The 21,025-nt window shown below is 47.1% G+C and overlaps 1 protein-coding gene across 3 annotated transcripts in view; it reads left to right on the top strand.

Moving 5' to 3' along the window:
- TENM4 (teneurin transmembrane protein 4) overlaps positions 1-21,025 on the top strand; it is a 390,035-nt gene that overhangs the window by 339,586 nt on the left and 29,424 nt on the right. For all 3 annotated transcript variants that reach the window (XM_036259322.1, XM_036259324.1, XM_036259323.1), the window contains 3 exons: positions 2,094-2,326; positions 6,732-6,886; positions 12,657-13,534. In XM_036259322.1, the coding sequence (XP_036115215.1) occupies positions 2,094-2,326; positions 6,732-6,886; positions 12,657-13,534 (1,266 nt within the window). The remainder of the gene's footprint in view (positions 1-2,093; positions 2,327-6,731; positions 6,887-12,656; positions 13,535-21,025) is intronic.

Genomic DNA, 21,025 nt, shown 5'->3' on the forward strand with positions numbered 1-21,025 from the left:
TTCAGGCAGAAAAGGTACCATTTGAGCTGACCCCTGCAGAGTGAGTAGCAATTCAACAGGCTGACAGGGGCAGGGGCTGGGACGTCCCACACAGCAGCACAGCCCTCCTAGAGGCATGCAGGCAGGCTGCGGACAAGCTGTGGGCGTGGCTGCAGTCCAGGGCGTCTGGGAGGGAGCGGCTGGAAGGAGGCCGGGAAGACGGAGCGGAGCTAGAAGTGCCTTGTGCGCTGCTCGGCTGGGAGTCTGAAGTCGGCCTGTGAGAACTGAGCAGTCCTGGAAGGGAGAGCATGGAGGGGACATGAAGGTATTTGGGTTGGGTCAGGGGAGAATGGCCTCTGGGGAACCCAGGCTGCAGACAGAGAAACCTGCCCTTTACTCGAGAAGGAGGAATGGGAACAGCCCTGTTGGGGCCAGGGAGGCAGGACAGTTGGAGACAGTCGTGTTGTCGTAGTCGAATTAGAGGAGAAAATGAAGGAAAACCCCGGGTCTGGAGGCCCGGCTCTGTGAGAAGCAGCCAGTCCCCAAAGACACCGCCCAAAGCAAGGGATGGTTATGACGATGGGCAGTCAGGGCCAGATGAAAACTTTCAGAGACCTTGATGCCGAAAAGATTACGGTGCCTCGGTCTTCACATGTAATTCAAAATACACCGGCCTGTACAAATGTGTGTTTCAAAAGGACCCAAAACATACATGCCTGATACAATGCAAAATAGCTTCTTTCTGGACTTCTCTGATTCTCTTACTTGCATCATGAAGCTGGTGCTGTAGGCACTGCTCAGTCTGACCCCAGTCCCCCAGCACGGTGTGTCCCACTGTCCCGTGGCAACGGCCAGTGCCAGGCCATCCGGCCGGAACAGGCAGGTTCCTTCTAGTCAGACGCCTTCCCAGAGACCTGGAGGGCACCGTTAGTGTTGAGATGCAGTCTGAGGGCCTGGGAATTACCTGCCCATGCCCAGGAACCGAAAACAGCTTCCCAGGAGTTATGAGTCCAACTCCACTGTGGCCTAGACTTGGAAAAAATTGTAAATCAGTATCGTGTGATAGCAAAATTCAAGTTTAATGAGAGATACCCACTCTGTAGTTCTCTCCAAGTGCAATAACAGACATAATGACTAGTCATTCAAACAACAATTATGATTACTGAGCACCTACGAGGTGCCAGGCATGATGCTAAAGATTTGTCACATGTGATTTTATGTAATTTCCACAATACACGGGCAAGGTAGCTGTTTACATCCCCTTTCTGCGGGTGAAGAAAACCTGAGGCTCAGGAGGCCAGGTAATTTGCTCAAGTTTCAGAACCTGGAAACAACAGAGCTAGGCTTCGAACCCAGACTGATCTGATTCCAGGCTGTGCATTTTTCCTGCCATGCGCCCCAGGCGGGGCCTTGTCCCTGTGTCACCTGTGTGCAACAGCGGGCGGGCTGACTTCACTTTGCTGTTCACACGGCCTTGTCTTTCCGACTGGTCTCCAGAAGCGGAACCATCCTCAGCAACATCCTGTGCTTTGTTCAGGACAAAACACAGGACATCACTGCAAACTACAAACTAAGGCTGCAATTCATTTACATCTGACTACAAGAGGGAGACCCCTGGGCTCCTGATGAGTATAGCATGAGGGTCAAATGAAGACCCCTTGACGCTGGCTGGGATCAGATCGGCCAGGGTCTCGTCAGTCAGTGCCAAGAAGTGTTAGGGCTGCTGTAAAAATTCTGTGGGAGAAGAGTTTGTATGTCAAACTCGTTAAGTGTTTTTAAAGTCAAGCCCTTTCGTGTTTCTGGCTCAGATTTACAGGCCACCTATGGTAAGCCTCTTGGATGACCCTTTTGGGAAAACATATGTTGGGCATCTGACAGGGGCATGGCACAGAGCTGGGCATGCAGAGAGCTGGGCACGGCAGTCATTGGCATTCAGAGTTGGGTGGGAGGGAGAGTTAGACCAACCACTGGAGTCAGAAAAATTGGGGAGCTCTCACCCAAAATGGGGATATCATCCACATGAGACATTTGTGCTTGGATTTAAGTTGTACCTCTCTGGCTACCAACTGGGTAAGAAGACCGTGTTCATCCACTGGCATGTCCTTGTTTTTCAGTCACAGTCCAGCGCATAAATACTACCTGACTACAGACCCCATGAGCGGGGCCGTCTTCCTGTCCGACACCAACAGCCGACGGGTCTTTAGGATCAAGTCCACCACGGTGGTGAAGGACCTTGTCAAGAACTCCGAGGTGGTTGCGGGGACAGGGGACCAGTGCCTCCCCTTCGATGACACGCGCTGCGGGGATGGTGGGAAGGCCACAGAAGCCACGCTTACCAACCCCAGGGGTAAGGCTGCTTTTTTCACTCACTTTCAGTAACGTTTATTGGGGTGTTTTCCATTTCCAAAAGAAATACATGTTCACGATTGTGAACATTTTGGAAAATATGATGAACTCTATGGAGAAAAGTTGAAATTATCATAATTCTACCTGCCAGAAATATGCTCAGTTAATATTTCCTATCTCTCCTCCTAGCCTTTTCTCTAAGCGTGGGGGTGCACATAATATCAAAAATAAAGTGAGATCGCATTAAATAAACTTTTAGCGACCTACTTTTTTCGTAACTGATAAATCATGACCATGTCTCCATGTCATTATTCTTTGTCCCGATTTTTAATGGCTACACGGTGTTCCATGAAACGGACGACTCATCACTGATTTATCCGTCCCCTACTGTTGGATATTTATGCTGTCTCTCACATTATTATTTTATAAAGTCTTGCTGTGTATCGTCTCCATACATGTCATGTGCTATAGTTTCAATTTGAGTCCTGCAAAAAGTTGGGCCTCTTCATACCCACCATCACGACTCTTCATTCACTTATTGGTCAGTTATTTACCGAGTATGCAGTGCACTGTAGGTGCACAGATAAGATTACTATCACAGAAAAAAGGAGACTTGAATGTGAGTCACGCCGATAGGGGAGGGGGGAGAAGTGCTCCCTGAGGTGCAAGGAGAAAGAACTGTGCCTGGGAGCCTGAAGCCAGGGGGCCTTGTGCCTAGAAGACTGACTGAGAGGCTTTTTGGAGGAGAAGCCGTCATTAACAACAACTGTCCATCAGTCACCTTAAAGCCAGTGACCTACAGTGTCTAAGCCTCAGGGTCCTCATCGATAAAACAGGGGTAACAATACCTTGTGTGTTGCCCAGCCAGTGTGGCTCAGTTGGTTGGGTGTCCTCCCATGTACCTTGAGGTCACCAATTCATTCCCGGTCAGGGCGCATGCCTGGGTTTGGGGCTCCATCCCCAGGAGGGGGCGTGCAGGAGGCAGCCCATCGACGTTTCTGTCTCTCTCTCTCTCCCCCTTCCTCTCTCTCTCTAAAAAAAAATCAATAAAAACATATATATATATATATATATATAAAACAAAGAAAGAAAAATAATAATACCTTCTGTGTCCAACTCCTAGGATCATTCTTAGAGTCAAAATTAGTATATTTTATGTCATAACCTATTAAAATGCCACAAGTAATTGTATTACTAAATAGTGCCAGATTTCAGGGCCTGATTTCAAACCAAAGCTATTAGGTGCTAGTGAAATCAGGCAATCCTGTATTCAAATTCAGCCACTGCCGCCTTCTAGCTGTATGACTTTGGGTGAGTTGCTTACCCCCTCTGAGCCTCATTTTCCTCATCTATGAAAGAGATATACTGTACAGTTGCAGTACACAATAAATATAATCAGGAATGTAAATGCTTAGTACAGTGGTACCAGTCACATAATAAACATCCCATCAATGGTGATTCCTATTATTATTTTTATACTATATGGTATTGTTGGATCACATCACATCACATCATATATCATGTTATATAATATCCTGTGTCTGTACCGCATACTGCAGTGGTCAGGTGGTAACTGTGAGATGAATATTGTGACATCTGTGGTTAACCTTCCTCCTAAATACGCTGTCCTAATGCTGAGAGAGGAGAGAGCTTGCACCTAGGGACCCTGCATTATGGTTTTGCTCCGCCACTCCCTGGCTCTGTGACCTCCTCCTCTGGGCCTCAGTGTCCTCATCGGTGAATGAGCAGACTGGGCTAAGTAATCCCTGAGACCCCTTTCAGTTGTAACATTCTACTCTATGAATTAAAACTGTTTTTTCCTGAGAATTTTTACTCTCTCCAGGTCTTTCTCAGTTGCTCTGCACCAGTGATTTTCAACCTGTTTCATCTCATGGCACACAAACTAATTATCAGAATTCCGCGGCACACCAAAAAATGGATTATGCTTTTTGCTGATCTGACAAAAAAAAATAGGTATAATTTTTATCCATTTACACCGGACAAATGGCTACTGTTGTGTTGGCTGTCATCATTTTTTCATTTGACAGTCTAAGGGAAAAGAGGTCATTGCCCCTGACTAAACAGTCAGGTATTGCATGTTTTAAACATCCTTGCAGCACAGTGGTTGAAAATCACTGGTCTACACACATGTGTTCTCTACCCTACACACACACACACACACACACACACACATACACACACAGTGAAATTGCCCCGAAGCCTGCAATTAACCCAGATAGGAACGACAAAGGTGCCACAATATGCTGACACTTTGGAGCAGGGAGAACAAGAGATGTTCATCTATTTAGCACAACGAAAGGAGAAAAAAAATGAAGTAATTAATTAGAGGACAGATTACTTCTATTAGCCTGTGCAGCCAACTTTGTAAACAAGGAACCCAGTTGTTCACGGAGCACCCGCCAGTCACAGACGGGAGAGAGCGGCAGCACAGCCAGGCAGGCGAGAGAAGTCCTGTCCAGGTACTTGACGAATGCCACTCATCTGCATTCTAGGCAGGGACCAGAGAGAGGCGTCCTGCCCTGAGGCTGCCGGTCCTCTGTGACATCGCTCGCTCTCCAGCCCTGAGCAGCCTAAGGAGGGGGAAGAACTCCTAGTAGCCCCACTGGGTTTGGGTCTCTCAGAGGCCCTTGCTGTCTGAAACAGCCCTTTGACCTGTCATAGACACGTGGGCCCCGAGAGCAAGGGTCTTGAAACGCACAGAGTGCTGGTCACGTTCTCATCATTGAAAGTCACTAATAATTCTTGAGGGCTATTACAAGTCAGATGTTATTATCTTCATTTTATTTATTTATGCTTTTAGTTTTTTTTTTCTTTATTGATTTTAGAGAGAAGAAGGGAGAGGGAGAGAGAGAGAGAGAAATGTCGATGAGAGAGAACATCGATTGGCCGCCTCCTGCACGCCCCCCACTGGGGATCAGGCCCACAACCTGGGCATGTGCCCTGACCGGGAATCGAACTGGCAACCTCTTGGTGCATGGGTCGATGCTGAGCCACTGAGCCATACCGGCCGGGCTGTCCCCGTTTTATTGATAAGGAAACTGAGACTTGGAAGTGAAGTGACTCGCCCAAGGTTATACCACTGGAAAGCTTCATACTTAAGTGTCTCTACCTCTGAGGCTTTTTCTTCACTTCCTTCCCCAGAGAAAACTGAACAAAACAAAACTGATCAGAACCTCCTTTATTTCATCATGAACCCTCTCGGGCTTCTGTCATCCCCTAGGGGCACCCCCGTGGCATGACTCACTCCATCTAGACCTGGTTTGGGGGCACTTCTCATCTGTGGTCCAGCCCCTGCGCCCCTGAGCAGTCCTCCATGTGGTAGGGGTGTGTCAACTCCTAGGGTTCTGGAGCTGAGGGGGAGTCAGTATCACCCATGAGCGTTTCTGAAACAAGCCTTGTTCCTCGCCCCCCTGAACGAGTATTTCCAAGAGTGCGGTTAAGTAGGGACACGTTGAACAAACTCTTCAGGTAATTCTGCTGCACGTCACTGGTTAAGAAGTACTGATTTACTAGAGAGGTTCTCAAACTTTGATTTGTATCATCATCACCCGAAGTGCTTGTCAGAAAAACAAGAGATGCTCAGGCCCCTCCGAGACGCTCCGAACAGCTGCCTGGGGTGCGTTTCAGCAAGCTTCCTGGTGACTCGCACACACATCCAAGGGTGAGAAATGCCGATTTAGAAAAGTCCCTTCACGTAACAGCTGAGAAGCAAATGCAGACCGTCCAGGGACCAGCCCAAGGTCACACAAAGTCAGCGGGTGGCAGTCTCATGAATGGAGCAGATGATTTTTAGTCATAATTTTGACTCCTTTCCTCAATGTGCCATTTTTTAAAATTAACTTCACCAGCATTCTCTACACAAACCCAAAGGATTCTTTTTCTGGGCTCTAGACTTCTGGAATGACCAATGAAACTGGAAGAGTGATAAAATAGAAAAACACGAAGGATGGTTATTTTGGAGGAACAGAAAAATCATTACCAGATAGGAGACTAGATTAGTATAATTACAAGTCTTCAGAAGTAGGTTAATTTGACTAATTCACAGTTCTGATATCGGAAAAAATCCTCTTTACCGCTACCTCTTGTGCTTAACAAGCCCCCAGAAGTGATGAGTCCAGTTTTTGCGTTCAGATCGGGTGATAGACAACAATCCTCAGAGGCAGAAGGTGGACAGACCAGAGCCCCGGAGAGTCTCAAGACCTGGGTTTTAATCCCTACTCTAAACAAGTACTCAGACACCTCTGGCATCTGTCTCATCTTTAGAAGGGGAATGATTGACGTACAGAAAATCTAATCAAATCGTGGACAGGAGGTTCTCTGTCAGTCCGAAAGGCTCCATGAGAATGTGGGTTGTCACCACCTCTAACCCTGAGTTCTCTGCCCAGGCATCACAGTGGACAAGTCCGGGCTGATTTACTTCGTGGACGGCACCATGATCAGGCGCATCGATCAGAATGGGGTCATCTCCACCCTCCTGGGCTCCAATGACCTTACCTCGGCCCGGCCCCTCAGCTGTGATTCTGTCATGGATATTTCCCAGGTAAGGAGACAGCTCTGCCTGCCAGGGCCCTGGGTCTGCACGCTCCTCCTCCCACCGGGCACCCAGGCAGCCACTGGCCGGTGGTCCTCACACCGCACCTTTTAAGAGCCTACTCTTGTGCCGGGTCTGTGCAGGACACTCAGGCCCTGAGACGAGTGGGCACAGCTTCGTGCTCTGGGAGTTCCCCATCGTGGGCGACAGTGGGTGACAAGGGAAGCTGTCCCAGGAACCTCAGCGGCGGCAGAGATTCACACAGTGTGCATTTAAATCCATGGCCACCCTGCGTCTCTGTCTGAGAGCACAACTACGTGTGCGTCATTTGTTTTCTTTCTGGGCTGGAAGCTGCAGGAGGATAGGACGTCTGTCCATCTTCTCCTCTGCTATAACCGGGGTGCCCGGGACACAGCAGGAGCACAGTCCATATCTGGTGATTTATTAGTTGATTGACTGACTGGTTGAATCCTGACTTTGCCACTCACTCGCTGAGTAACTTCAGACAAGTTTCTGAGGTCCTTCGAGCCTCGTTTTCACATCTGTGAAGTGGAAGTGATCGACGTCGGCCTGGCAGGGTTGTGTTCGGAACACACAAAGCAAGGCCCGCCAGGCTCCTGCGCTGCTTGGCGCTTCAGAGACAGCCAATCAGCAGAAGCTTCTGTGCCCACTTTCTCAGAGGAGGTGACCTTTGTGCCAGGTTTCGACGGGTGAAGAGGGGGTTGCTGGGTGGCGAGGAGGAACGGAGACATTTCACACTAAGGGAACAGCATGTGCGAAGATACAAAGATGTTCACGGGTCTGGTCCGTTCAGAGAACATGGGGAAATTGCATGCCCGCGCGTGGGGTTCTTGTTAGGAAATAGTAGCAGGAGTTGAGACTGGAAGCATGATTTAGGGTCCGTTGGTGAGGACCTACCACACCAAAGAATTTGGACCTTAGCAGGTGGGCACCTAGTGTAGACCAGAGGAAGACACAGTGACTGGCCTTCAGCACATCTGTAGCATGTCCTGCAGTGACTTGGTCAGGGAGGTGTCCTTTATCACTAGATCCTTTGCAGGGTCTGGCCAGTGCTAAACTACTGAATGTCCATCTTCCCGACATTAGCAAAACCAAGGAAACAGGGGGCTGGAGTTACATTAAATTGCAGACTGGTGTCGCCCTGGCCAGTTTGGCTCAGCAGTTAGAACATCAGCCTGTGGTCCAGACGGATCCAGGTTTGGTTCCCACTAAGGGCACGTATCTCGGTTGCAGTTTGTCCCCGGCCCCGGTTGGGTCGTGCGGGTGGCAGCTACTCCATGTGTCCCTTTCATGTCGATGTTTCTCTCTCTCTCCCTCCCATTCTATCTGAACAACAACAACAAAAATGGAAAAATGTCCTCGAGTGAGGATAAAAAAGATTAAAGAAAAATTGCAAACTGGTGTCAGCCATAGCCACGCTTAGCTTTCTCAGCCCCCTCACTTCTAGGGGAGCCTGCACACACGCCCTTTTCCACGGGAGCCGCTCCCTGGCGCCCAGCAGGCAGCCGAGGCTGGGAGGCCTCCGGCTCAGGGCCGCCTCTGCTGCTGTCGTGTCCCGGAGACCATTCCCAGAGCCCCGGAGCCGTGGCCAGCGGTCCGCACCCATGTCACATGCTGGCACGATTCCCTTCTGCACCAGCATGTGACTGTTACGCTCCAGAATGGAGTCTGTTCTCTGCCACTGTCTTTCCGGTTTGGCAGCCTCCCCTGGCTGGGGGAAGTTTCCCTCTCCGGCCTGTGGGGGGCTCGAATCACCCAGTGGGGAAGCTGCCTCGGCCTGAGGATGGGTGTACCCGTATTTTCAAGTCTCAAAACGGGCCCTCCACCAGCCAGCACCAGAGGCCAAAAAAATGTCAATGCACACTTTGGAAAATTGTTGAACTTGAGATTGAGGTACTGCCAAGCAGCCAGACCCAAGGCTTGGAAGACAACTAGTATATAACGGGGGGGGGGGGGGGGACCCACACTTTGATTCAGAAATTCTGGACAAGAAATCTCTGTGTCCCTGTTCCTCACTACTCTGGTCTAAGCGTGGAATCCAAGGGCGGCATTCTTTCTACCACGCTCTCCAGAGGCAGGCATCTATTTTTATATACACATATGGGCAGGGGTATTGGCTTCATTCTCAGAACAAACACCCAGCTATTTTACCAGCCATGGAGTAGAGAGGGAAGCCAGAGAGCTAGGAACCCAGCTCAGAGGCAGGAATGCAAAGGGCAGAACCAAGGCCCTCAGACCAGCTCCTCTGGGGGAAGCCAAAGACCAGCCCTGGGAGGAACTAGAGGCCGGCAAAGAGTATAGAAGGAAGAGATGACACCTGCTCAAAACAAGAGACTAGTGGTCAGCTCAGCAGGCAGTGGCCACCACAGACACAGAGGATAACTCTGTACTTAGGGTCCAAAATGATTTCCTAAGAACTTAGTATGTGCCAGGCACAGCTAGAAATGGAGACACAGAGGTAAGTGCTACTTCACTTCTCTTAGATAGTATCTGTCCCATTTTATGGATCAGGACCTGAGGCTTGGTGACAGAAAGGCCATGATAAATGCAGAGCCCTGTGCTGCGCTCCACCAGGGATGTGGACATGAATTTTTTATTTTTTTTTATCAAATCGTGTACATCAGTTTTCTAGCATAGCGCCTGCCAGCTAGCAATCGGCTGTAAATATTCAGTCTCTTTATAATTTGCAAAGAACTGCCTTGTACACGGTCTTGTTTGATTCTCACCATTACTTTATGTAATATTTATTACCTGCACTTACGTATGGGGAAAGCAGTTCAAAGTGTTCCAGTGACTTGGGTAAGTCACCCCTGAAGTAACTGTGGAGCTGAGATAGGAAGTGAGGTGTCCGGGCCCCAAATGCCTCCCTCTCTCTATGCCACTCAGTCGTTTATTTGTTCCTTCATTTGACAATCCATTTTTTGAAGCAAATAAACTGCAGCAAGGCAGTCAGCTCAGTGTTTTTATAAAGACACGGCGTGCTCAGGACAGGAGAGGGGCTCCGAGCCCCCCGGCACCTTAGAATGTGGAAGCAGGAGGGACCCCGAGAATGGAGGCTCCTCCCTCCGTGTGGGTGCTGGGACATTAACCGCAGCACGGTCGTCACTAATAGGGAGGTGAGCCCAGACGAGCGTGGTACTGGGTCTGGTCTAGAACATCAGGTGGGCACTGGGGCAGCCAGGGCCGTCTCCAAGAGCACACTGCTCGTTCCCTCCCAGGTGCCTCGTGCACTGGGGGCACAGCGCTCCCCTTCCTTCCCTTCCCCCCTCCTCCCGCTCTGCCCCCGGTGCCCTCTTCCCCCTCATCCCACTCATCAGGGAGCCATCTCTTCATCATCATGACAGGCAGAAAGGTCTGGGCAAGCAGGTCCCCAAGGTGCCACCGGACCAGAGGGCATCAAATATTTAGCAGCAAGTGTTGACAAGAAAAGGGTTTTAGGAAATGGAAGATTCCCCTGTCACTTTAGAGTAAACTGTGCCCCTGATGCAGCTGAGCCACCGTGCTCGGAGGGCTGGGGAGTGTGGCGGAGCGGCTGGCCGGCTGCCTGGCCTCAGGCTCCCAGTTCTGTGAGGACACAAGGAGCCTGGGAAGCAGGGCCTGAGGATCGCACGGGGAGGAAATGAGGAAGGGCTGCTCCGTCCTGAGGATGGGCCGCCGAGCTAAAGGGGCAGGTGAAGGGGGCCGCGTCTCCTGTGTACGTAATTTACTGGGGGTTCTTTGTACATTCATTCATGCCACGTGTACATTGTAGGAAATATAAAATGTTAAAAATGACACAGAAGAAAGTTAAGATTACCTCTAATCCCAATATGCTTAACATCTCGGTGTCTATCCCTCCAGTTTTTAATCTCCTCTCTATCCATATCCATCTAATTTATTGATCTCAACTGGGGTCACGCTGTACTTACCATCGGTAACCTGTTCTTCCTGCACAATACATGGCAAACAGCTTCTGATGTTGTTAAATACTCAGCTATAACGTCATTTGTAAAGGCTACACGGAATATTCCAACTTATGCGTGAACTAAATTTATTTTGCCAGTTCTCTGTCCTCGGCATTTGGGTCGGTTCCAGTTTCCACCATCATTTAAAATGGCTGTGGAAAACGCCCTTGTAGACGATGGTGTACATGATCGGACTCCTGGAAAGAAATGTCTCATCTGAAGGTGTACACTGTTTAAATAAGCTCAAATCAGACCGCATGCCAGCAGCTCACAGGGGACCCAGGTGATGAGTCCCTAGGGGTCACATGAACACATCAGGTGGCAGCACCTGTCAGCACCTGCAGCTCACGTGTGGCATGGCCGGGCCTCTCGGAGACACAGTTGGCAAGAGCTTCTCTGAGTGCCAGCTCCTCCCAGTGCGACATACCCAGCAGTCCAGCCTGCATCCACTCGACAGGGCTCTCCCGCCTCACCCTGCAGGCCCACGTGCAGACTCACCGTGGTCCCGCCGGCTTCCCAGCCTGGCTCGGAGGAGGCTCAGACGAGGGGCCAGGACCTCTGAACCCCTCCTCCCATGGCTGGCTCCATTAATCCCTGCCAGGAGCACCTGTCTTCCATGTACCAGACACCATTATCTAGAGCAGAGCTTCACATTCTGCAGGGATGTTGTGTGAATGCAGATTCTGGTTCGGTAGGTGAGACCTGCTCTTCTGCATGGCTGACTAGCTCCCCGGTGATGTCAGTGCGGAGACAGGATCTGGTTGTCATTTCAGCCCCACGTTAGAATCACCCAGGAAGCTGTTGACATCATGCCAGGGCCTGAGCCCCACAAGCAGGGATCTGATTTAATTGACCAGGGATGGGATTTGAGCACTAATACTTTCTAAAATCATTGCAGTTTGCTTGGCCAGTGTGGCTCAGTGGATTGAGCATCGTCCCATGGACTGAGAGGTCCCAGTTCAATTCCTGCTCAGGGCACATGCTGGGGTTGCAACTGGATCCCCAGTGGGGGGCGTGCAAGAGGCAGCCGATAGAGGTTTCTCTCTCACATTCATGTTTCTGTTTCTCTCTCCCTTCCTCTCTCTCTAAAAAAAAAATCAATAAAAACATATTAAAAAATAAATAAAATCACTGCAGGTAATTTGAATGTGTGGCCAAATTTGAGAATCACTGGTCTGAAACTGTGTCAGAGAGGGGCCATGGTTATTCTGTCTTTACATCCCCAGCACCTAGCCATGTGTTAATCCATGAACTCAAGAACTGAGGAGTCATCTGTCATACAAAACTCATATCAACAGTTCATGAAGAGTTTCTCTTAAGCCCCTGGGCAACACCTATTTTAGTCTCTAGACTCCCTCTGCCTCCCCCCCCCCCCCCCATAGCATCATCTGAGCGCTTCCTGTGGGTCAGGCACTCCGCAGTATGGTCATTCCTGTTTTACAGATGTGAATACTGAGACTCAGGGAGGCAAAGGAACCTGCCCAAGGTCCTGACTAGTGAGGCAGGGGTGTGAGCCCAGGCCCGTCTGGCTCCAAAGTTTGTCTCTTGTCTATGTTTTTGTTTCTTTGCTTGTTTTCTATTTGTTCTTCATGTTTTGTCGATGTAATGGAGACCTCCAGATGTCTCCGTGGCAGGTCTTGCACGATTTCACTCTGATCGGGCGCCTGATGCCTGTTGTGGATGACGGGCTGCTGTGAGGATCAGGCAGGACTCCCGTGAAGGCGCTCGGACACTGTCGCGGACTGTATGGGGGGTGGGACGATTACTGGTGGGCACCTTGCCAGGCATTTGAGTGTTGGTGTCTCCATTGTCAGGTTCGCTTGGAGTGGCCCACAGACTTAGCCATCAACCCGATGGACAACTCCCTCTATGTCCTCGACAACAACGTGGTCCTGCAGATCTCCGAAAACCACCAGGTGCGCATTGTCGCGGGGAGGCCCATGCACTGCCAGGTGCCCGGCATCGACCACTTCCTGCTGAGCAGGGTGGCCATCCATGCCACCCTGGAGTCCGCCACCGCCTTGGCTGTCTCTCACAACGGAGTCCTGTATATCGCTGAGACCGATGAGAAGAAGATCAACCGAATCAGGCAGGTCACCACTGGCGGAGAGATCTCGCTAGTTGCCGGGGCCCCCAGTGGCTGTGACTGTAAAAATGATGCCAACTGTGATTGTTTCTCTGGAGATGACGGTTATGCCAAGGATGCAAAGCTGAATACCCCATCCTCCCTGGCCGTATGTGCTGACGGGGAGCTCTATGTGGCCGACCTCGGGAATATCCGAATTCGGTTTATCAGGAAGAACAAACCTTTCCTCAACAACCAGAACATGTATGAGCTGTCCTCACCCATCGACCAGGAGCTCTACCTGTTTGATACCAGTGGCAAACACCTGTACACGCAGAGTCTGCCCACAGGGGATTACCTATACAACTTCACCTACACTGGGGATGGTGACATCACACTCATCACAGACAACAATGGCAACATGGTGAACGTCCGCCGAGACTCTACTGGGATGCCCCTCTGGCTGGTGGTCCCAGATGGCCAGGTGTACTGGGTCACCATGGGCACCAACAGTGCACTCAGAAGTGTGACTACACAAGGACATGAGTTGGCCATGATGACATACCATGGGAACTCCGGCCTTCTGGCAACGAAAAGCAATGAAAATGGATGGACAACATTTTATGAGTAAGTATCAGGCAAGGCCACTTCATGGTTTTGTTTTGTGAGATGTAGGATTAGAGGTGAACTCGATGGTGTGTTAATTTTTGGTATTTCAGTTTAGTTCAGGATTTGGGTTGCAAACCATTACCTGTAATATGTTCTGCATGTTCATATTCAAGATGATTGCTCTTAGGAAGGAACATGGTGTAATGGAAAAGGCATGCGCTTTGGAGTCATAGGAGCTGGGCTTGAATCCCAGCTTTCCCAAGGACTTAATCTCTCAAGACCTCAGTTTCCACATCTGTAAAATGGAAACAATGAATACCTTCCCAAATACCACAAGGAGGTGATGTAGATGAAAAGTACTTGACAGAGTGCTAGCATCTTCATGTGACCATTGTCCAGAAATATAGCAACGGGGAGAGGAACAATTCCATGTGGATGAATTGGCCAATAATCCAAGCTCACATCTCCAGTTAGATTTTTTTTTTTTTTTTACTTTGACCATTTTGGATGGAATTTATGAAGTACTTTACATGTCTCCCTTCTCAAATGCACTATACAGACATAATGAAATCTTTCTTTTTATGAGTCCAGGTCGTTAATAAGGAACACCCACAATTACGTAGTGTGCTGTAATACGAAGAGAGAGCAAGGCAGTAAGCCTGCAGAACCCTTCGCCCCTGCCCAAAATGGTTCTACACTTTCTTTTCTTAGCTCCTGTCTCATCGGTATAGTTTTACTGCTTCCTCCCTCCGTGTGGTGCTGTTGAGTCACTATTTGTTTCTGTAGCAGGGCCCCCCTAAAGTAGAGAGGGGAAGTGAGCTACTTCCCCTCTCTTCATCCAGGATAGGGCTTCCTCAGTGGTGTGGTCAGAGAACCAGAGTTCAGTTTATTCCAATCCTGTTCCAAATCAAAGACACCTGAGATGTTCCTCTGAGAGCTATTGTAATCAATGGACTTTGTAATGTCTCTGTTCTCCTTAGACTTTAAGCATCGTTTAGGGTCTCAGCCGTGTTCCAGACAGCTGGGGCTGCTGAACATGCGGCCCGTAGGGAAGCATGCAGGAGATGGGGAAGGAACTAGCCTGCTTGTGCATCAGATACGGGCGAGGAACCACATGATTTAATCTTAATATGGAGTTTAGGATTTAATCCTCACTACAGCTCTGGAAAATTCGTTTTACTGAAATTGGAACCGAGGCTCAGCGAGGCTCGTTTGTCCACTGTTACATAGTGAGAACGCGGCGGAACCGGATCACAACCCACGTCTGTCTGCTGCCGGGGCTCCTGCTGGTTCAGCTCTGCCCTGCGTCCCGCTGCTGTTTGTTAATCCCAAATGAACCTGAAGCTTTGAACCGTAAACTTTTCTTAAGCTTGATCAAGCATCAGTTCCTCACAGTCCTAGAATCCAAAGGAAAAGGAGATGTAATAGACTTTTAAATACAATTTGCACCAAAAAATGTCACAGCGATTTGTACAAAGTTCACTGGCTTAATTCCTTTCTCCAAACAAGGGCCTTGTTAATTATAAAGAAAAGACAAAGATCCAGGAAAACAGCAATTATCTTGATTAACTCATTGAAATGGAAGTACGCTCTATAATTCCATTTTCCCCCATTGCCCGATGGAACTCTCTTATATATTATTTAGCCAGTACAGGGGTTTCTTTGTCAGAGCATGGCAATGCACTCAATTAGTTCCCAAGGTCACTCTCTAATCCCAAACTGAATGCTCACACATCACTGCAACCGTTACTCTCCACCAACCCCGAAATCTAAAACCATTTCCTACAACTCTACCAAAAGGGTCCCATTTCCCCCTCCCTGGTCCCCGATGAAATACGCAGCCAGGGTTGAGGTTTTACTAAGAAGGAGAAGTTAGTACAGCCACTTTTTGTGAAATCGTATTTGGAATCCCGAAGTGTCCACTAAAGACCATTACCCAGGAGTGGAGGATAATAGCCCTAAAATAATAAGAGAAACTCACTCTTTATTTATTTATTTTTTTGAGGTCCTACTGTGTGCCAGGCTCTTTCTCATTTAATTTTCAAAGCAACCTCAGATGGTAGAAATTAACATCCACATTTGTTAGAGGGTGACTGAGACACAGAGAGATTAGGTAAGTCGTCTGTCTAAAGTCACCATGAGCACTTGGCAGAGCCAGAACACACTGACTGGGTTCACCTGAAGTTCTCTGTGGCTTATCTGCATAGAAATAATATCTATTTCATAGCAGTAGTCTGAGTTGAAAATTTCAAAGAGCTAAAACATGGAAAACTCAATGTCTTACTCATCATAAACACTCAAATGGTAGCTGCTGTTGTCATTATTATTATTGTTATTATTATTATTATTATTTCAAGTAGTATTAGTGGCAGTACCAGTAATTGCGGAAATGTTGTTTGGACATGAAAGATATTACCCGGGAGCAGCTTCAAGTAAACAAATCAAAGGAGCAGACGCAAGTTGTACTTGAATGAGGTAGGGAATTAGAGGTCAGAGCAGAAGAGCAGGGTCAGGTGTCAAGTCTTGGGGATCAGAAGTAGGAAAGGGTCAGGTCCCTGAGAATACCCACAATGGGCTGGGAAAAGGCATGCAGAGGGATCGAGAAAAATAGGTTCAGCTCAGATCGTGAGCAAAGTGAGTGTACCAGAGAGCTGTTCCCGCTGGATGATAGCCCTGTGACTCAGGGGCACGCTGGTGGGCTTCCAGCCACGTCTCAACCGGACAGAAATAATGCTGGCTTTATCCTATTTCAGGGCCATTGTCCAGATCAAAAAAAAAACTAAATAAACTCTGAAAGTAAAACTACTTTGCAAACTATGAAGCTCCCAAGAAGTAAAGTTGTGATATTATTATCATTATGGTATTTTTAAACATAGATTTGGACAGATTTTTCCAATACACTCTTGTTCCGGTGTATTTTCTACTTTGGCTCCATGAGGCAGCTTAGAGGATTTCAACCCAAAGGCTCTAATATTTAAAAAAAAAAAAAATCAGCCCAGGCTTGACTGTGACATGGGCTAGTACTAAAACGAGTTTTAAGTTGGCTTTATCGATCCTTTCAACAGATTAAATAATACATGTAACATAAACATCACACACTTCAGAGCAACTTGACTTGAAGAGTTCACAGTTCTGGGGATCAAGGTTAGTTTCTTTCCCTCGGCCCGCAGATCTACTGGTAGAAAACTTCAAAGGAATCTATAATGCAACCTTCATCTCCAATGTGTGGCATCATTAATTTCAGACTTGGGCTCCGGGGCCGATGGCATTTGATATCCAAGCAAATGGCCTGATGAGCGTGAGGCAGGTTCCAAAACTGGCTTGCTGAGTAGGCCTGAGCACCCAGCTCCCCAACTTTCATAGGGGGGTATGACTCTGGCACCCCGTGACAGCCCATCATAGTTATTCTCACACTAACTACTGTGAGACCCTAACTCATTTATCTCTGTATCAAGCTTAGGGCTTGCCACGTAGTAGGTGCTCAATAAGTATTTAATGAATGAAATACAAATTCAGGGGGGAAAGGAGATAAAAATGGAAGACAAAAACATGCTGTAATTAGAATCCCAGCTTCGAATCCCAGCTTCAGCACTGTCACTGCCCCCAGCATGAGGTAGATTCAACTCAAATGGTTCAGATGAAGAGCCTGGCTTCTGGGTTTTGCTGAGGATGTAAGAGCTAGAAAGAGCATTGTTCCTCACCTAACAAAGAAATAAACCAGACAAATGACAAATTCACGAGTTTTCCTTAAACTCCTTCTCTGGGGTCACAGGGCAATAAACTAACCAAATCCAAGGAAAGACAGACTCCTGAAGAGAAAGACAAGATGTGAGCACGAGCTTACCTGGGTAAACGCAGCCAGTCACCAGTAAGAAGACTCCAGCTAGGGTGGTTGGTAAATTCACAAATGCTATGTGTATACTGGCGAGAGAGTATGGAGCCCTTGAGGGCTGCACACATGGAGTCTACATTCTCTCCAGAACTTTTCTCCTCAACCCCCATCAAGTACTCTTTAAAAAGTAGAGAAATATTTAAGAAAGTGTCCCTTGTATACCAGTATGCCTGGAGCAGTTGCTGAGGTAGGGACACAGGCATCTGCCTGCTCTACCCAGACTCTTCTCACTTTACTCCCCTGTGCAACAAAAACCTTCATCTGTGGAGAGGGGGGCAACCAACACTCTACTCCTTCAGCACTGGTGGAGACCCATTACAGCTGAATGAGGGAAGAAAACATGTTTTAAGCTTCTTCTAGGAGGGAGTAACCGATAATGGGCCCAGAACTGCAGCCTGAAAAAAGACAAGAACACTAAAGAGGCCATACCCCTGCGGCTCAGGGACATGTGGGTAGATAAGACTGAGGCTTAAGCAGAGCAATAGAAAACTCTCTCAGGCTCACCAACCCCTACCACTAGCTAAAAAGCTAAACACAACGAGTAAAAAGCAGAGTACTGTTGAGAAAGAGGTAAGAAAGGGACAAGAGCATGGAAAGGGACCCTCTCTGAGGAGCAGCACAGAGAGGGAACCTAAAGCTGAGGATGGAGTCAACATTGAGGGAGAAAGAAAGTTCAGCACCCTAAACACAAGGTGGTTAGAGGAGATTAAAGCCTGTGATGCACTAAGGCCAGCCATAGACACAACCAACTTTAAAGCCAGTTCAAATCCTCCCATAGTAACTCATACACCCTTACTGAAGTCATAGCAGAAGGAAACGCATACCCATCTCCAAGCATAAAACCTGTTACCTCAGTCTCTACTGTGCTACACAAGATGTGAGACTTTTGACTAAACATAAAAAAAGGAGAAAAAAAAAAAACTGCAACACACGCCCCAGAGACAAAGAAAACATCAGAACCACACTCAGATATAACACAGAGGTTAAAACCCTCTTTCAGGGATTTTAAAATAACTGTAATTATGTTAAAGGCTCTAATGGAAAAGGTGACTAATATACAAGAGCAGATGGATAGTTCCAGCAGAGAAATGGAAACTCTAAGAGAAAATAAAATGGAAATGCTAGACCTGAACGACTCGGTTACAGAGATGAAGAATGCCCATGATGGACTTATCAGCAGGCTTGACACAGCTGAGGGAAGAAGATGGTCAATAGAAACCACCCCGTGTCTCGAACAATAATCCTGATGTTGATCAACAAGACTGAACAAAGTGCCCTGGCTATCAAAAGACTACTTTAGGTTCACTTGAGATTTAACAGAAATATTTTTAGTTCATAGCTATATATAATTCAAGTCATTTGAGTGATGGCTTCTTTGTTTATATCTGCCTGCAGTGATATAAGTTCCAAGTGGTCAAGAACGCCCACCTACAGCATCTATTTTGTTTTGTAACAGTTTTATTGAGATATAATTCACATATAATAACATAGCACCTATTTTGAAACAATGTTCAAATTATAATTATAGTTCAAGTAAACTCTGGACCTATTTTCAAAATAAATTGAAATTATGATTACTGTTATATAAGCAAAATGAAAAATCATTAAAGTCTTGAGACAAGATCTTTTGTCTAATACAAAAAAATATATATATATATACACACACACACACACACACACACACACATATACACACTACCAAATTGAAATGAAATTGTGGAACAGAGACCAAATTATGAAAATAAAAGTACAAGTCTTCAAAAACAAAAACAGACTGAAATACAAAGAGAAAAACAAGTGGAAAAAATACAGAACTGGGTATTCAAGAGCTGGGGGATAATATCAGTTGATTTACTATACATGGAATTGGAATTCCAGGAGAAGAGAGAAAAAATAAGGCAGAAGGAATGTTTGAGGATTTGATGATCAAGAATTATCTATACAGCTGGTGTGGCTGTACAGTGGTTGAGCATCAACCCATGCACCAAGAGGTTTCCGGTTTGATTCCTGGCCAGGACACATGCCTGGGTTGTGGGCCTGATCCCCAGTGTGGGGCATGCTGGAGGTGGCCAACCAATGTTCTCTCTCATCAATGTTTCCATCTCTCTATCCCTCTCCCTTTCTCTCTCTCTAAAATCAATAAGGGGAAAAAAATTTAAACCAAGAACCTGTATTTAAAAAAAAAAAAAAGAATTATCCATAAATAATGACAGACACCAAACCACAGACCTAAAAAGGTCAGAGAATACCAAGCAGAATAAACACTCACACACATAGGCATATATTCAAACTGCTGAATACAAAAGAAAAAGAGAAAATCTTGAGAGCAGCTGGGGACGGGGGAGGCATTTCATGTAGAGGAACAAAGATAGGAATTGCAGCAGACTTCTCATCAGAAACCATACAAACTAGAAGACAGCAGTGCTGGAAGAAAAAGAAAAAACCTGTCAACCCAGAATTCTACACCCAGCAGAAACATCTTTCAAATAAAGAAATGTTATAGAGGTATAGACAGGTATAAGGGAACCAAGAAAGGAAGGTGAGGTATCCAGGCACTAATAATAGTGAACAGCCATGATCACCCATCAGGCTGAAGGGCAAAACAGGGAAGGAATAGGATATTGTTACTGAATCCCAGTGGAAGCTGTAACCATAGAGGAGAAGTCATCTGGTAGGAGCTATAATTGCAGACAGAGGCAGTCACTATTAGATAAATGGTACTAAAGGAGATTGGAGAAAGAAAAACTTCTCTAGATCTCTAATTTCTTATGCCAATGCCTACCATGGACTGAATCCATTTAGAAGCTAGCCCCCCAAAGGACCCAAGTGATGTAGTCTGTGAGGGTCAGCTCTTCTGAGCATAGAGAAGGGCGCAGAATGGATCTGAGGGGTGAACAGAGAATAGCCAGTGAATAAACAGATACTTACTGGCTCTGTGACATTGTATACATAAGTGTCAGAGCCAGGATTCAACCCCAGATCTACCTGAACCCTTTCCATCAGATGCACTTGCTACCAGACGCACTGCCTCAAGTACATCATCAGTGAGAGGGAAGACCTACAGTGTGGGGTGAGCGAGATCTTAGAAATCCTGAAGGCTAGAATTCATTGTTGGGACTCAATTCTATGGGAAATGGGCAGCACGAATTAGTATTTATTGCAGAAGCCATAAAGTATCCTTGCTCTGATACTGATACAGTTTGGGAGAACTAATGATGTAGTGACGCCATTTATTATAGTGACCTGAGACCGAGAGAACTGTCCATATGTATGGGCCATTCTTGTTGATGATGGTGGTGTTTGAAACATTCATAGAAGAAAGTCATAAAAATCAAATCTTTTATTTCCCAACCAACAAGTCCCAATCAACAAAAGTTAGTATCAGAGAGGCCATTTGGCATCTTCTTCCACAGCTGCTCAGAGTTAAGAGGTTTGAGATGTGAAGTATTGAGTGTGAAGAAGAAAGCTTTGCAGTATGTGTGAAGATACCCTTTAGTGGTCCTCTTCTGAGAGCCCAGTTCACAGCAACTCTATGAATCTTTTATGTGTTTTCTTTCCCCATGCTTCAAAGACGCTTTGGGAAAATGGAGTGAAGAAAAGTCAGTAGAAGGAAATAA

Source organism: Molossus molossus, unplaced genomic scaffold (assembly GCF_014108415.1).
Source record: "Molossus molossus isolate mMolMol1 unplaced genomic scaffold, mMolMol1.p scaffold_m16_p_13, whole genome shotgun sequence".
Lineage (NCBI taxonomy): Eukaryota > Metazoa > Chordata > Mammalia > Chiroptera > Molossidae > Molossus > Molossus molossus.